This window comes from Solanum lycopersicum, chromosome 3 (genome assembly GCF_036512215.1).
Source record: "Solanum lycopersicum chromosome 3, SLM_r2.1".
In the NCBI taxonomy this organism is placed as follows: Eukaryota; Viridiplantae; Streptophyta; class Magnoliopsida; order Solanales; family Solanaceae; genus Solanum; species Solanum lycopersicum.
The window spans coordinates 58,985,827-59,001,129 of NC_090802.1; the positions used below are offsets into that span (position 1 = coordinate 58,985,827).

At 36.6% G+C, this 15,303-nt stretch overlaps 1 protein-coding gene and 1 pseudogene across 1 annotated transcript in view; both read left to right on the forward strand.

Moving 5' to 3' along the window:
• Positions 1-15,303, forward strand: part of LOC101258056 (callose synthase 10) — a 54,364-nt gene that overhangs the window by 32,685 nt on the left and 6,376 nt on the right. The window contains exons 28-41 of the mRNA XM_004236267.5: positions 3,693-3,790; positions 3,882-3,972; positions 4,113-4,273; positions 4,364-4,473; positions 7,617-7,748; positions 7,851-7,919; positions 8,003-8,177; positions 8,657-8,774; positions 11,086-11,205; positions 11,695-11,810; positions 11,894-11,977; positions 13,519-13,631; positions 13,984-14,036; positions 14,112-14,288. Of these exons, the coding sequence (XP_004236315.2) occupies positions 3,693-3,790; positions 3,882-3,972; positions 4,113-4,273; positions 4,364-4,473; positions 7,617-7,748; positions 7,851-7,919; positions 8,003-8,177; positions 8,657-8,774; positions 11,086-11,205; positions 11,695-11,810; positions 11,894-11,977; positions 13,519-13,631; positions 13,984-14,036; positions 14,112-14,288 (1,617 nt within the window). The remainder of the gene's footprint in view (positions 1-3,692; positions 3,791-3,881; positions 3,973-4,112; positions 4,274-4,363; positions 4,474-7,616; positions 7,749-7,850; positions 7,920-8,002; positions 8,178-8,656; positions 8,775-11,085; positions 11,206-11,694; positions 11,811-11,893; positions 11,978-13,518; positions 13,632-13,983; positions 14,037-14,111; positions 14,289-15,303) is intronic.
• LOC138347818 (U2 spliceosomal RNA) lies at positions 12,266-12,446 on the forward strand (annotated as a pseudogene).

Genomic DNA, 15,303 nt, shown 5'->3' on the forward strand with positions numbered 1-15,303 from the left:
GCAGACTTTTGTTCAGTGTTTGGAATTAGCCAATGCTGGTTTAAGTAACTTCATGCAGGTTTTCCTTATAGTGGTTTTGTCATACCAAATATGTTGCAAGTTGCAACTAAAAATGTTAGTGCCTGTGGCTTGGCTCGGGAGTTCTAATGAGCTGAGACTTGGGTAGCTTGGCTTGGCTCGGGAGTTCTAATGAGCTAAGACTTGGCATAGTTAAAGCTTTTCCAGATTAAACAAATACTTTCATAGCTTCAGCTCAACTCAAGTCAATGTGACAAGCAAGAGGCTTGAACTTTTTCTCAAAGTCGGTTATTATAACACACATAAAATTGACAATGCTACCTTTGTGGCTCTAAATCCTAAGAAGGTGGGGGCAAATGATCTAAAAGACTTCAGACCAATCAGTCTCATTACTGGGGTTTATAAAATAATTGCCAAAGTGTTGACAGAAAGGTTGAAGAAGGTGATAGACAAGCTAGTCAACAAAAATCAAATGCCTTTCATTTAAGGGAGACAAATAATGGATGTTGCTTTAATTGCTAGTGTAGGTATTGATACTATGATTAGAGGAGATGTGCCAGGGGTAATGTGCTAACTGGATATTGAAAAAGCCTATGACCATCTCAATTGGGACTTCCTGTTCAACACTCTTAGGCAAATGGATTTTGGCCCTACATGGCTCAAGTGGATTGAGTTTTTTATTAAAACCACCAGGTTCTCCATTTTGGTTAAATGGAGAACCTGTAGGTTTTTTTCCTGCTGAAAAATGTCTTAGAGAAGGAGACCCTTTGTCCCCTTTCCTGTTTATCATTGCTATGGAAGGGTTGGACAGTTTGATGAGGAGAGCTTCTCTAAACAACTGTGGGTTTCAGAATAAAAAACAGGGTTAATGAGGTGATGGATATGACTCATTTACTGTATGCGGATGACAAAATAATTTTTTTTGAAGCAGAGCAGGAACAACTCTGTCACATCAGAATTATTCTGGTAATTTTTGAGGCATGCTCTGGATTTAAGGTGTTGGAGGAAAAGTAGCATTTTTCCTATTAAAGAGGTCCAACAAATTCAAGCTTTGGCTAATATATTGAAGTGCAAGATATAGAGTTTGCCTACCGTTTATCTTGGTATGCCATTGGGTGCTAAACATAAAGCAGTTAGCATTTGGGATGATGTACTAGGAAAATCAGAGAGGAGACTGGCAGTTTGGAAATCCCAATATATATCCTTGGGGGAAGAGTCACTTTGATTAATTATATTTTAGACTTTTTTTACAACATATGTGATGTCACTTTTTCCAATTCCCAGCTAGGTAGTCAAAGCTATAGACTCATTGAGGAGAAACTTACTTTGGCAAGGTAACAAGATTGAGAAGAGCTACAACTTAGTTAAATGGATGGCGGTTCAATAGAGAAAAGGATATGGGGGTTTGGGAGTAAGAAACCTAAAGGTACACAGCAACGACTTACTCACCGAATGATTGTGGAGATACAATTTGGAAGATCAAGCTCTATGGAAGGAACTCATTCAACACAAGTATGGTCAGGAAGATCAATGGTGTCCAGAGGAAGTGACAAAAACATATGGTGTGGGAGTATGGAGGACTATAAGAAACCTATGGCTGGCTTTCTGAGACAATGTAAGGATAAAGATTGGTCGAGCAAATAAGGCTCTGTTCTGGAAGGAAGACTGGACTGGTCAAGGGTCCTTGGAAATTTTTTTCCTTGGGTTGTTATCCATTTGCCTGAATTCTGACAGCAAAATACAAGAGGTTTGGTCCCCACAAGGATGGAATTTGCTCTTTAGGAGATTTCTTAATGATTAGGAAATGGAGTGGGTAATGGATATGCTAGCTTTGATTGGAGATTTTCCTGGCACAAATCTGGAAACAGATAAATTGTTATGGAGGCATCATACTGATGGTCAATTCTTTGTGAACAGAATGTATAAAAGGGATCTAGCCACAATTGCGGGGAAGAAATCAGGGCCGTGGAGTGCTATATGGAAGAGTGTAGCCCCTACTTAGGTGAAGTATTTCACTTGGTTGGTAACTAGGAGAGCTTGCCTGACACATGATAAACTTCAGAAGAGAGGAAACATTATTGCCTCAAGATGTTATCTTTGTAAAGAGGCTCTAGAAACCAACAATCATCTGTTTCTCCACTAGAAAGTAACAACACAAGTATGGGCTCTATTTACCAATATAATGAGTCTAAATTGGATTATGCCAGAATATACAACAGACCATCTAAGTTGCTGGGTCAGAAGGGGAGGTAGTATAAGCCAGAGGAGGTGGTGGAGAACCATACCTGCTTGTATATGGTGGAGCATTTGGAAGGAGAGAAATCAGAGAATTTTTGTAGGGAAAGAATGCCCTACAGAGAAGATTAAGTGGAAAGTAATTACCAGTTTAGGTTTTTGGTGTAAAGAAATGAACATAGAAGAAGAAATTCTACTAGTGGATTCCATAGGAGCTTTGTAAGTAGTCCTTTTTTTGGGTTTGTTTTTCTATGTAACTAACACTTTTGGAGGTGGCCAGCATAGCTCTTAATGCTGTGGAATACAATGTTACCAGTTTCAAAAAAACAAACAAAAAACAATGGCAATTGTCGCTGAAACTGAATGTGGATCTTTATACTCAATTTCCTAAAAACTTGACCATGTATAAATAGTCACAAGTAAAGGATATAACACAAAATTTATAGATTTTTAAATGTGTAATGAGAATTTTATAACAATAAATGGTAAGCAACCAAGACATTCCTGGTTCATAAAGGACGGTGAGGAAAACAAACAATCAAAATTACACCAGTTCATCAAAAAGAGGAGCCAAGAAGGAGTTATTAAAAATTGAGATACCTATTACACTCGTTAACTTTTCCAATATATCATTTTGAAGCAATGCTTGTTCATATAATTTTTCTCACCACTGGCAATTCCACAATAGTTGTCAAAAATGTGGTTTCACATGTATCACAGTGAATAATAAACTGCTCATGTACTTGCTTTATTGCGAATCGTACTGAATTTAAAGGGGGCTACCAAGGTGGGTAAGAGGGAAGAGGGAGTTATTTCAAGGAGGAGGAGACATACCTATTAAACTCGTTGACTTTTCCGATATATCATTCTGGAGCAATATTTGTTCGTATAATTATTTCCACTGGCATTTCTACTACATTAGTCAAAAGCGAATAATAAGTAGTTCATGTTTGTACTCGCTCTCTTGGTAATCTTGCCAAACCAAAAGTCGGCTACCAAATTGTGTCAGTGGGAGAATATTTTAGGCGATGTGGCATTCAATGAAATCCCATGTATGGATCATAAATGAGAGAAGGACAAAATGAATTAAAAATGTTGAAATCAACTAAATCTTATGGCAGCACATCTAGCAGTTTTCCATGTCATAGGCTTCCCTAACAGTTTTTTTGGTGTTTCACTGACTGCATCACACAGGTAATCTATGTTTAACACCTGCTTTGTGTTGTAAATCTGGCTATCTTTTACTTGCTAAGTTTGATTCTTTTCCACATTATGTTGTTCGTCTCTTAGATTGTATTTGATAAAGTATGGGTTAGGCTGCTCACTCTTAGGATTTCACATTTTAAGTCTCGGTTACTATTTTAAGTACATGTTGTACTTTAACGATATTATGTCACTCATGTCTGCTGTTGTATTTCCAAATTCTTGTACCATTGCAGATTCGCAATGAAACTCCCGAACTTTCAAAGGGTGCTGCCAAAGCTATGTATGATCTGTATGATGTTGTTACTCATGATCTGCTGTCATCTGATTTAAGGTGAATCCTTTGCATGGATATTTTGCTCAAACTTCAACTGGTTTTCTGTTTGTGATGTTTTGAGTGTTAAATATGTTTTTTATTTGGGCAGGGAGCAGCTCGATACTTGGAATATATTAGCAAGGGCAAGGAATGAGGGACGACTCTTTTCCAGGGTGGAGTGGCCTAGAGATCCTGAAATTGTATGAGTCGACTACTTTTGGTTGAATTTTTCATTTATGTATCATGCTATTTTACAGTATCTCTTTTACCCCCTTTTCCCCTCTTTGCTAGTCTTCTTTGTTGATATACTAAGCTGTTTAATCTCTTGTGCATCTTACAGAAAGAACAGGTGAAAAGGCTGCATTTACTTCTTACTGTGAAGGATTCGGCTGCTAACATTCCTAAGAATCTCGAAGCAAGAAGAAGACTGGAGTTCTTTACAAATTCTTTGTTTATGGACATGCCACCTGCAAAGCCAGTTAGTGAGATGATGCCTTTCTGGTATTTTGATGCTTTCACCTTTTTTTTGGTTAAATTTTTGACATGAGAACAAAATCCGGATGTTTCCTAATATGGTTATGTTGGAAACAGTGTATTCACCCCATACTATAGTGAGACAGTTCTATATAGTTCCTCTGATCTGCGAGAAGAAAATGAAGATGGCATATCTACCCTGTTCTATCTACAGAAAATATTCCCAGGTATCTTTTTCATTTGGTCAGTTACTATTTATCTCTTGTACATAGCTGTTCAAAGTTTCTTCTTGGTTGATCTGTTACATCTTGGCTTTAACCATCAGTAAGGAAAATGGAAAATTTTCAATTTCATCCTCTTTATGTTCCTATTTTTACATTAGAGAAGTTCAGAAAAGTGATTTTCCTAGTTATCTTCAATTTGTTTAAGCTTTTAATTGACCATGCTTGTTTGAATCAACAATTTAGATGAACTGTGTTGGTGCTTGATATGTCACATGAATCCTTCATATCATTGATGTGCTTGTGTCAGATGGGTGTGGTTATTTTGTGCATATTCATTAAATTACACTAAGAGGTCAATGAAATTGACACGTACCTCATCTGTGTACTTGTACACACCTGTATCCAGTATGCAACCATTATGAGTCCATGTAATACAGGCTCCATACAAGTGGTCAGGTTTTCATGTTTGATTGCTTATTTCTGTAAAACAGAAGAGAAGAATGTAAGATTGAGCTAAATGCCTAATGTATTGGTTATAAGTTTGTTTTCAGCGGAGTTGCACTGCGTAATTTCTAAAATAAGTTTTATTTACAAAAATACCCTCTATAAGTGTAGATGATGGGTAAAGTGATGTATAAAAAGGTTTGTGGGGCTATTTTTGTTATTTGAACCTTTTCTTAAAATCCTGGGATAAGTTATCCAATGATTATTATTCCACCTAGAGGTAGGGATAACTTATCCCTGGTCTAATTATTAATCTTGGAATAAGTTATCCCAAACTTTTTAACCAAACGAGGAAGTATGGAGTACTAAAAATCTATCCCAGGATTTTCTCCCTTAAACCATCATACAAAAGGTATCCGAATCACAAAAGATGTTATACTCTATTTTTTCAAATTGGGATCACTTTTAAAGTATTCTCCAGTATTTTTGAATGCGAAAAGACTAAAAAGCTAGAAGGTCTATGGGGCTCAAGTAATTAGTGACAGGTGAAGCACATACTATTTTGAAGTGAAGCACACTGTTTACCAAATTAAAAAATTATCATACATATATGGATTTAGTACTCGTGAAATCAAATTTCAGTCAAAATTACTAATTCAACATCCAGTATACAATAATGATGCTACTGGTCGTTATTAATGTATATTGGACATTCATGGTATTTTCATTTTATATTTAAAGCTATGCTACTTGGACTCGTGTGCGGATCTATAGGTCGGATCATTCATGATCCAAATTTGAAATTTCGGGGTACAGATCTAGGTTCAGATACAGGTGCGAGGATTTAACTTAAAAAATCAAATATTTAACTACAGAGTTATATGTCTAAATTATGAAACATTATACAAGATATTTTGAGGAGAAAATAAAGGAAAAAGATTGATATAGAAATTTCTGTATACAAGCTATCACATTTTCTTTAATTTCACCTGTTTTTGACTTCTGTTTTTATTACAGAAATCAATGTCCTGAATTTTCTGTATATTTTGGTCGTAGTATTTGAAATCGGTTAACTAAATTCGATACGGATCACATACCCACATCCATATTGTGTATACACGGTGCGACACTGAAAGTGAAGAGTTTGAGTTATTAAGCCAAGTTAGTAATGTTTCTTCACTTGGTTAGCTGCTCAACGGGTGATTTTGGCGTTGGAGAATCTGAGGACACGGAAGATTGTTTGCGTTAGTTGGTGCTTCCTTGGCAAGGAAGCAGGTGAGAGGATGTGCGGCTGATTTTGATGGCGGAGATACCAAGGAAACGAAAGGTTGTCTGCGTTAGTTGGTGCTTTCTCTGAAAGAAGACAATTGAGGATGTGGATCATATTCTGTTACATTGCAACTTAGCTACGAGGTTATGGTGGGAGATTTAGTTGGTTTGGCATTCATGGCCTCATGGGAAATGTCTGGATCCTTGATGCAGTCTGCTCAGTTGGTAGGTTAGTGATCTGGTTTATAAGCAGAGCATGTCACATTTTGCATAATTCCTGTGGATAGGGCTTTAAGGAGAGACAAGATGTTCTTTAGTAAGCTTCTTTTTTTTTTTTAAGTAAAGACTCTTAGGGTGCCTATTAACTGTATTTTTTGGTATGGCTAGTAGCTAGGAAGCCGAGCCGATAACCTGAGGTGGAGGAGGATTACACTTGTTAGTGTATTTATGTGCGAGATGTTCTGGAGAATATGTAAATCACCTCATATTGCATTTTCATGAGCGATGACTTTGTGGTGGAGGTTTTGAGTTGGGTCGAAGTATAGGGGTTGCTTCCAAGTAAGTTAAAGGTAATGTGTTAGAAGTTGGATTATTAGAAAAAGGAAGAGAAGCTCAAGGGCATGGGATGTTGCTCTCTAACCGTTATATCTGATATTTGGAATGGAGGAGTAGAGAGCAGTTGAAGGTGTTAAGAACGCCAATGTAATCTTGAGGTGTACTCTCATGTTTTTAGTGCACCCATGAGGTTCTTACTTGTATAGACGTGGGTGACTGTTGTAGAGAACATATTTTGGTGTAGATTTTCTAGTTTTTAGTATACTACTTGTATACTACTTGTACACATGTGTTTGTTTTCTCATGTCGACAACCGAACTATTTACTTTATAACAAAAAACGAGGTCATTGAAGGATAATACGAAGCACAATTTTTAATTTTCATATCCAATTAACCACAGAGAAGAGTTAAATTGCGGCATTCAGTTTCTTATTTGATTACATAGTAATTGACTTAGACAGTGCAAGGGATGAGTAAAGTGAAAGAGAAGCACCAACTCGAATGTAGTAAAAGAATGAGGTCTGAATACTAGAGGAAAAGAAAAGAGTCATTTGTTTGAGAGGAAAAAAGGAAGAAGTGGAAGAAACCATTAGTAGAAGACACCATCGGTCATGTGGCTTTTTCTTGGAAAGTGGAATTGCAGAGCTTTTGAATAGAGGGAAAAAGACTTCGTATATTTTCATAATAACATCCTGTTCTTATTTAAATATTTGCTATAATGTTTGTTTACCGTTTAGGGGAGTATTGTAAAATTTTATTTTGTTGCTCACCTAATTGGATAAGATAATACCTCTATGATCAATTGCCTCCCTATGTATTTGTCTTCCCTTACCGTTGTATTGTCTTAATCTTTGTCACTGTGTATGACCCATATTAGATGAGTGGGAGAATTTCTTGGAGCGGATTGGTCGAGGTGATAGTGGTGATAATGACATTCAGGAAGGCTCCAGTGATGCCTTGGACCTTCGATTTTGGGCATCTTACCGGGGCCAAACTCTAGCTAGGACAGGTTCGATTGTTCTCATGGTAATTATGTTTCTATATTTGGTGGTCTAGTATCTTCTGTTTATTTAACAATGCTTGTTTTATTTTAATGTGGTTTTGTAAATAGTGCGTGGCATGATGTATTACAGAAGGGCATTAATGCTACAAAGTTACTTGGAAAGGAGATCTCTAGGAGGTTGGTAATGTTTAGTATTTATTGTTATATCAAACGGAAAGCCTGAAGTTACTGATGTAGTTTTTCCTTTTGTGTTTTGTAAGGAGTGGATGGTCATTCTCACACAAACTCTCTCACAAGTCAAGGGTTCGAATTATCACGAGAAGCACGGGCTCAAGCTGATTTGAAGTTTACTTATGTAATTTCATGCCAAATCTATGGCCAGCAAAAACAGCGAAAGGCTCCTGAGGCTACGGATATTGGTCTTTTATTGCGAAGGTCTGAATCAATATTTTTGTTTCTTTTTATGCACCATTACATTGATGACATTTTTATCGGTCACAGTTTTTTGTTCTTATATAATATTGCAAAATATTGTCAACTAACTTGACATTGAGGCGTAGTAATTGTTGTAGACTCTAGATTATTTTCTTTTGGCATATTGCAAGGGAATACCTAATACCTTGCTATGATTTCAAGTTTGAGTCTTCTGGTATTTTCCCATGTTTTCTTTTCCTAAATACAAGAAGTCTTTCTTTCCTTGATTTTGCATGTTTATACGCTTAACCATTAATCATGTGCGTGGTAGTTGAGCAAAACTGTTATGATTCTTTTTCCATGTCTCTTTGCCTCTTATGTGCTTTGTTGCGAGGATGTTATAAATATTAGTTCATTGGATGCTGCAAATCATGATTGTTTTTGTCCACATTTATAATTTTGAGGATACCTTAATTTACGTATCTTATGTTGTATGCAAGGAATGAAGCACTTCGTGTTGCTTTCATACACATTGAGGAGATCACAGGGGATGATGGGAAAGTTTCAAAGGAATTCTATTCGAAGCTTGTTAAAGCTGATGCACATGGGAAAGATCAGGTATGATCTATTGTTGAATAACTTTATTGAAGTGTGTAGCCATTTGCCTTCTCTGATACCATGTTGAAGTGTGTGACCGTTTGCCTTCTCTGATACCATGTTGAAAGTGTGTGACCATCTGCCTTCTCTAATACCATGTTGAAGTGTATGTAATGTGGTCATCTCATCTGAAAGCTTAAGTTGTTAGAGGGAGCATACTTTTATTATTTTATTGTTTCCTCAACAAGTAACGCCAAGCTTTGTTAATGAATCATGGTATGATATGGTGTCTTCGGTCCTTAACAGGATCCTCAAATGCTTCAAGTACTACTCGCCTACATTTCACTGCTGGCATATCTGCTGTTGTTTGGGCCTTGGTGCTATATATGCCTCTATATTAGCTGGGTTTATAAACAGAGTTGATTTTGTATCGACAGTTGAGTGATCCTATTCAGACAGATTACAAAAAAATTTCGTTCTAAATTTGATTTGACTGAAGAGATGTAGAGGATATCAATGATGCAAATTGATGCTTTCAGGAAAATGAATCTTAGACCTACCTCAACCCATAAAAACTTAACTGATGATTGAGCATTTGCCAAGACTATATTAGGACTCAACAATCCGTACCCTCAACTGATATGAGAAACTCCAACACCCTCCAATGCACTCGAGTGGACATCTGAAGTACAGACAATATTCTATTGGGGCATTAGGTAAACTAAGAATTGAGAAGAATCTGGCTCTAATCTGTTTATACTACAACATATCCAGTGTTGACCCACAATCTGAGGTCTGGTTAGGTAAACTAAGAATTGAGATGAATCTGGCTCTAATCTGTTTATACTACAACATATCCAGTGTTGACCCACAATGTGAGGTCTGGCCATGGTAGCGTGTATGCGGACCTTGCTACCTCACAGATGAGGCAAGAAGTTGTTTCCGATAGACCCTTGGCTCAAGAAGACTCTAATATGTTTATACGATAAGAAGAATGGACACTATATCTAACTCTTTGTAAAATTTAACTCATGATATGAGAGATCCCAAGAACATATGATGACACAACTCATTCTCAACTAAAACTATAAGTATATGCAGGATACAAGTTGAAGCAGGCAAAGTGATGTGGAGAGTAATTTGAAACAGAAGAGATAATTTGTGAAGAGCTACAACAGTTGAGGCATCTTGTATGTGCAGGGAATTATGATACAAGTACTTCATGTAGAGCACAGATGACTAACCAGTTGGAAAGTATTTTATGCTGAACATTCATCAATTGTTAGGAACTTAGAATTGGAGTGGAATGACATATTTTGTGCTGAGAGTTTGAAATAATTAATTTTTGGGTATTACACAGTTAGGGTGTATTATTCATTCATCCTGCAAACGCTTTTAGTGATTTTGACAAGTATTGAAGAGGTTATAGAGAAGTAGAACAGGGATGTACCAATTTTGTTTATTTGAGTGCATGTCTCTATAAAAACTCTCCTATTTGGTAATCAATTCTTTATTATCTTACCAATGAGTTTTTTACAAGGTTTTATCTTACCTCTGAATTTCTTTTTAATACATATGAGCTGTGAACTAAACTATGGAGGTTCATGCCTTGGGCCTTAGGGGTGGCAAATGGGTGGATTGGATCGGATTTGATGGATCATGGATTGAGTTAAAATGGATTGGATCACAATTCATCCATATAAAATATGGGTAAATATGCATTTGGTCAAATATGATTGGATAAAATGGTTGTAACCCACTTTAATCTCCTAAAGCCAAAAAAATTATTAAATCAAAGTTAAATTGTTAATACCTCAACCCCTACCACCCCAACCCTATATTGTTATTATTATTAACCTTGCACCTCTCCCCACCCAACGTACCCCAACGTCATCCCCCCCCCCCCCCGGGCCACCCCAATTTTTTATTTTTTATTTTCAAAAACAAATAATGCAATTAGTATTTTTATTATAAGTGGGTGACATATTGGTATATATGGATTCTCATGTTTACCCATTTTGTCCATATTTGTATGAACTTGATTATTTTGAAGTCCATATTTACCCATTTAAGAAAATATGAGCGATCCATTTAATTTAATATGGGCTAAATAGATTCATTTCTCTTATATGGGTTGAAATTCCCATTCCTTCTTTGGACTGATAATGCGATTCTTTCTAAATCCTGGTAAGCCGTGCTGATTTGGGAATTGGGACTGGGCAAACACTTATTCTGGATATAGGGATGTATTTTGGCTATAATTGTATTTGATGAACCACTTGAGTGGAATTGGCTTTCTGTTGTTCTTTTCTAAAAGATTGTCTACATGCAGGAAATATATTCAGTTAAGCTTCCTGGAGATCCAAAACTTGGAGAAGGCAAACCAGAAAACCAGAACCATTCTATAATATTTACCCGTGGGGAAGCAGTTCAAACCATTGATATGAATCAGGCAAGTAATTTTACATCTTAATGCTTGTCTTATTAGGTAAATGTTTTTTTGTCCAGGATGTATATGATTAGCTTGCTCATCCTGAGCGTGCTATCAAGAATTCTTCATGTTTTTTCAATAAAGGTGCATTTCTCTTGAACTATTGCTTTCACGACATCTTTGTCTCGAAGATTTGCGTGTCTGTGGACACATTTGATTTGTGATCAATATAATGCAAGTTATGGTTTTCTTTGTGGTAAATTTGTATATTTTTGTAATTGTGGTCTTGTTTTGCCAGCAGAGACTCATTTTGGATGATATCTTTCATGGTTTATTCAAAGTCTACTTAATTATGTAAATTTTGCTTCCTTATCTCCTGGGATTTGTTGTCGTAACATTTGACTGTGAAGTGTAAATATAAATAAATAGAGCTTCAGTAAAAATACGTAGAGTTTCTTTTTCATTTCCTTTTCTTCTCAGCATAAATTTATTTGTCTCTCTCTATTGCAGGATAACTACCTTGAGGAAGCAATGAAAGTCAGAAATCTTCTGGAGGAATTCCATGGTAAACATGGGCTCCGGCCACCCACTATTCTTGGTGTTAGGGAGCATGTTTTTACTGGAAGGTGAGTTCCTGTTGAATCTGGGATGAACTATCCTTCCTTCGATAATATTGTTAATCTAGTTTATACTCATTTCAACTGTGCAGTGTGTCTTCGCTCGCTTGGTTTATGTCCAACCAGGAAACCAGTTTTGTCACCTTGGGCCAACGTGTTTTAGCAAAGCCTCTCAAGTTAGTATCTTTTCACATAGGTTGATCTTGTTGTCTAAAATGAGATTACTTTAATAGAAATTCTCTCACTAGCATCAAACATGTTTATTGTTGGTTGATTCAGAATAGGTTTTGGTCATTTCTAGTTTTTTCATCTTATCCTCGCATTTCATCATCTAATATTGATTCAGATTGTACTAATTTACTAATATAAATAGAAAGCTTTTGGAAATAGTGGCACCCATTAGTTCTCTACTTTTATGTTTTTCTTTCAGATTTTACATGTATCTATCTTATTAAGAGAACTCTCACATTTCTCAGCCTTTGGGCTAAGATCAAGTATAGTATATGTTCCTATGATGTTAGTATGTTTTGGGTCCTAACAGATTCCTTGAAACTGTTTTTTTGTACCAGTTACCAATGTAGTAAGCTGACGTGGCTAATTTTAGGATCATAAAGTTCTATTTTTGTAGAAGTAGTTTTGCATCTTGGCTGCCTCCCCTGCCCGAACTTTTATTTCTTTTTTCCCCATCAAGGCTAGTAGTCTCTTGTCTGTTGGGGTATGTGGCCCACTGGCACTAGAGAAACTCCATCGTATTTTAAACCATAAAGCATTTCCTATTTTGTTTTTAGAAATCTGGGCATTCCCTTCAGGGAACCCGGCACATTAGATGTTCGAACTATTTTTATCCTTGATTCAATGTTGGCAGCAGGAAACCAGTCTTCCCCACGCTCTTTTCGGACTCTTTGGTTTTCACTCTTTCTTTATCAAAATCTGCAACGAAATAGTGACAGTTCATTTGTTACCTATCTCAATCATATGTGCATGGATGGGGTTGGCAAATGGGAATTCATGGACTAAACCTTGTTTCTGTGAAGTCATTCTTTTATCCCCTCCTTGTATGCACATTTTCTTGATAAACACTCACAAACACATAATATGTATATATCAGTGTGGCCTCTGTGATTTTTTATTTTTTTGGGGGGAGTTTGGTGGCTGTAGGATTGGCACAATTTACCATTAGCTATCCTCTCTCTTCAAATACGAAGAAGTGTTTGGGCATCTTTTCTTTCTCTCTTCATTCTCAATTTTCAAAAACATTATGTATTCTGAACTAAATTTGGAAAAAGACCAGAACTCACGTACCAGTCGTGCAGCTGTTGCAAGATGAAACTCATGCACTGGTTTTACAATTATTTGAACTGCCTAAATACATTAAGAAGCATGTGGCAAGAATCTATGGTCTGTTCCCATTCCTGTGTACGCCAGTCTCTTACTAGTAATAAACTATTTTGAGTAAATAATTATCAAAATATAAATTTATTGTCTATTGGGAACAATCTCTCTACGTCACAAAGGTAGGGGTAAGGTCTGTGTACATCTTACATTCCACACCCCGAAACCCAACTTGTGGGACTACACTGGGTATGTTTTTGTATAGAGTATAAACTTATTGCTAAAAGTCAATCACTCTGCTCTCTATGAGTTACTTTCTCTTAAAATAGTTGCTTAGGTGAAAGAATTGGTCGGAAACGTTTTTCATTTTAAAAGTGGCTTGCAGGGTTCGCATGCACTATGGACATCCCGATATCTTCGATCGGATCTTTCATATCACACGGGGTGGCATTAGTAAAGCATCACGTGTTATCAACATAAGTGAAGACATCTATGCCGGTAAGTTTGAGAGACTTGGTGTACTCATAGTAGCTCCTATTTTCCACCTTTCCTAATTGCTTCCTGGCTAGTTCCCATTGTTTGGTGTATCTATAATGTGGACTAGGCATAGTGATTGACTGATATTCTTCAGATCATGAAAACAAATAGAGCTACTTCACATGATAGTTCCTATTGTTATTTGGATAGAGGATGACTTTCCGTGATGTTCAGCCAATAGTCTCTTCGAAAGGCAGTTTTTTCTTTAAGCTAACAGTTCTACTTCTATGCCTTCAACTGTTATGGTGTTTTTTTTTTCCTGAAGTATATGATTTTCTAGCTTTATATCTGTGGTTTCCACCGTTCTTTGCAGGTTTTAATTCCACTTTAAGGCAGGGTAATATTACCCACCATGAGTATATTCAGGTTGGTTTAGTTGCAGTTGCGTGCATTTGATTAGATTTCTTTTTACTATCCTGAAGGCTGTGTTGATGAATGTAGGTTGGAAAGGGAAGAGATGTTGGTTTAAATCAAATAGCTTTATTTGAAGGCAAGGTAGCTGGTGGAAACGGAGAGCAGGTTCTGAGCAGGGATGTGTACAGAATTGGCCAACTTTTTGATTTCTTTAGGATGCTCTCGTTCTTCTTCACCACAGTTGGTTATTATGTTTGTACAATGGTATCATTTCTTCTTCCTTCTATTATTCCCTGTTTCCGGAATTACTTGATCTGTCCTTTTGATATCTCAGATTCTGTCCTGTTCCCAGAAGTGACAATTTTCAGATTAATAAATATCCCCACCCCTCCTCCCCTGCACCATGACATCTAAATGCATAAAAATAAACTAGGTGATTCACTTCTGTTCATGCTAGTCTAAACTAATTTTTTTGTTTTCTCTATCAACAACATACTTAGCCTTGGTGTAATCCCATAAGTGGGGTCTGAGGAGGTTAGTATGTGCACCTGCCTTACCTCCTACCTTGGTAGGTAGAGAGGCTGCTCAAACCATCCCCGTAGATGAACCTCGTTCCTTTATTAACCATATAACAATTAACTTTATAAGTGCGGAACAAAAGAGCCAAAACCTAAATCAACCCCCAAGACTTGGTACTGATACAAGAGCGTCTATGAATACTACTCAAGCCTGAAAAGTCATAAACAACTGTCTAAAAGGAAATAAGACAAGAAAACATAAAGAGTCTCTATCTAGAATCTAATGCTGCTAAAGAGTAAGCAGTTCACCTTCAGCTATAACAACAACCTTGAACCACAAGTACACTCAACTGTTGCTTGCGAGTACATGGATTAGTCTGAGCATACAAAAAGGTGTAGCAACTAGCAAGTGTTGAGTGAGTACATGAAAGACGTGTATTCAATAAGTTTTTATTGCTAAGCCTTCCTAGAAGCGATAACGAGATACAATCTTAACAATTCCTTTTTCCACAAATATAAATTACCATAAAATAAATTAGTACACAAAAAGTATGTAGAATCTAGGTCAACATAAAAGCAATTAAATCCATATAACCGTCATCTCAACACCAAATCAATATGAAATGCAATGCAATGCATTGACCAAAAATTTGTGTACACCTGCTTTTTCCGTCAAATAATCGGGACCCGTGGGAGACTCATTAGGTCCATATACTCGTTGGAACCATTATCCGTCGGCATGACAACAATATGAATTTCAC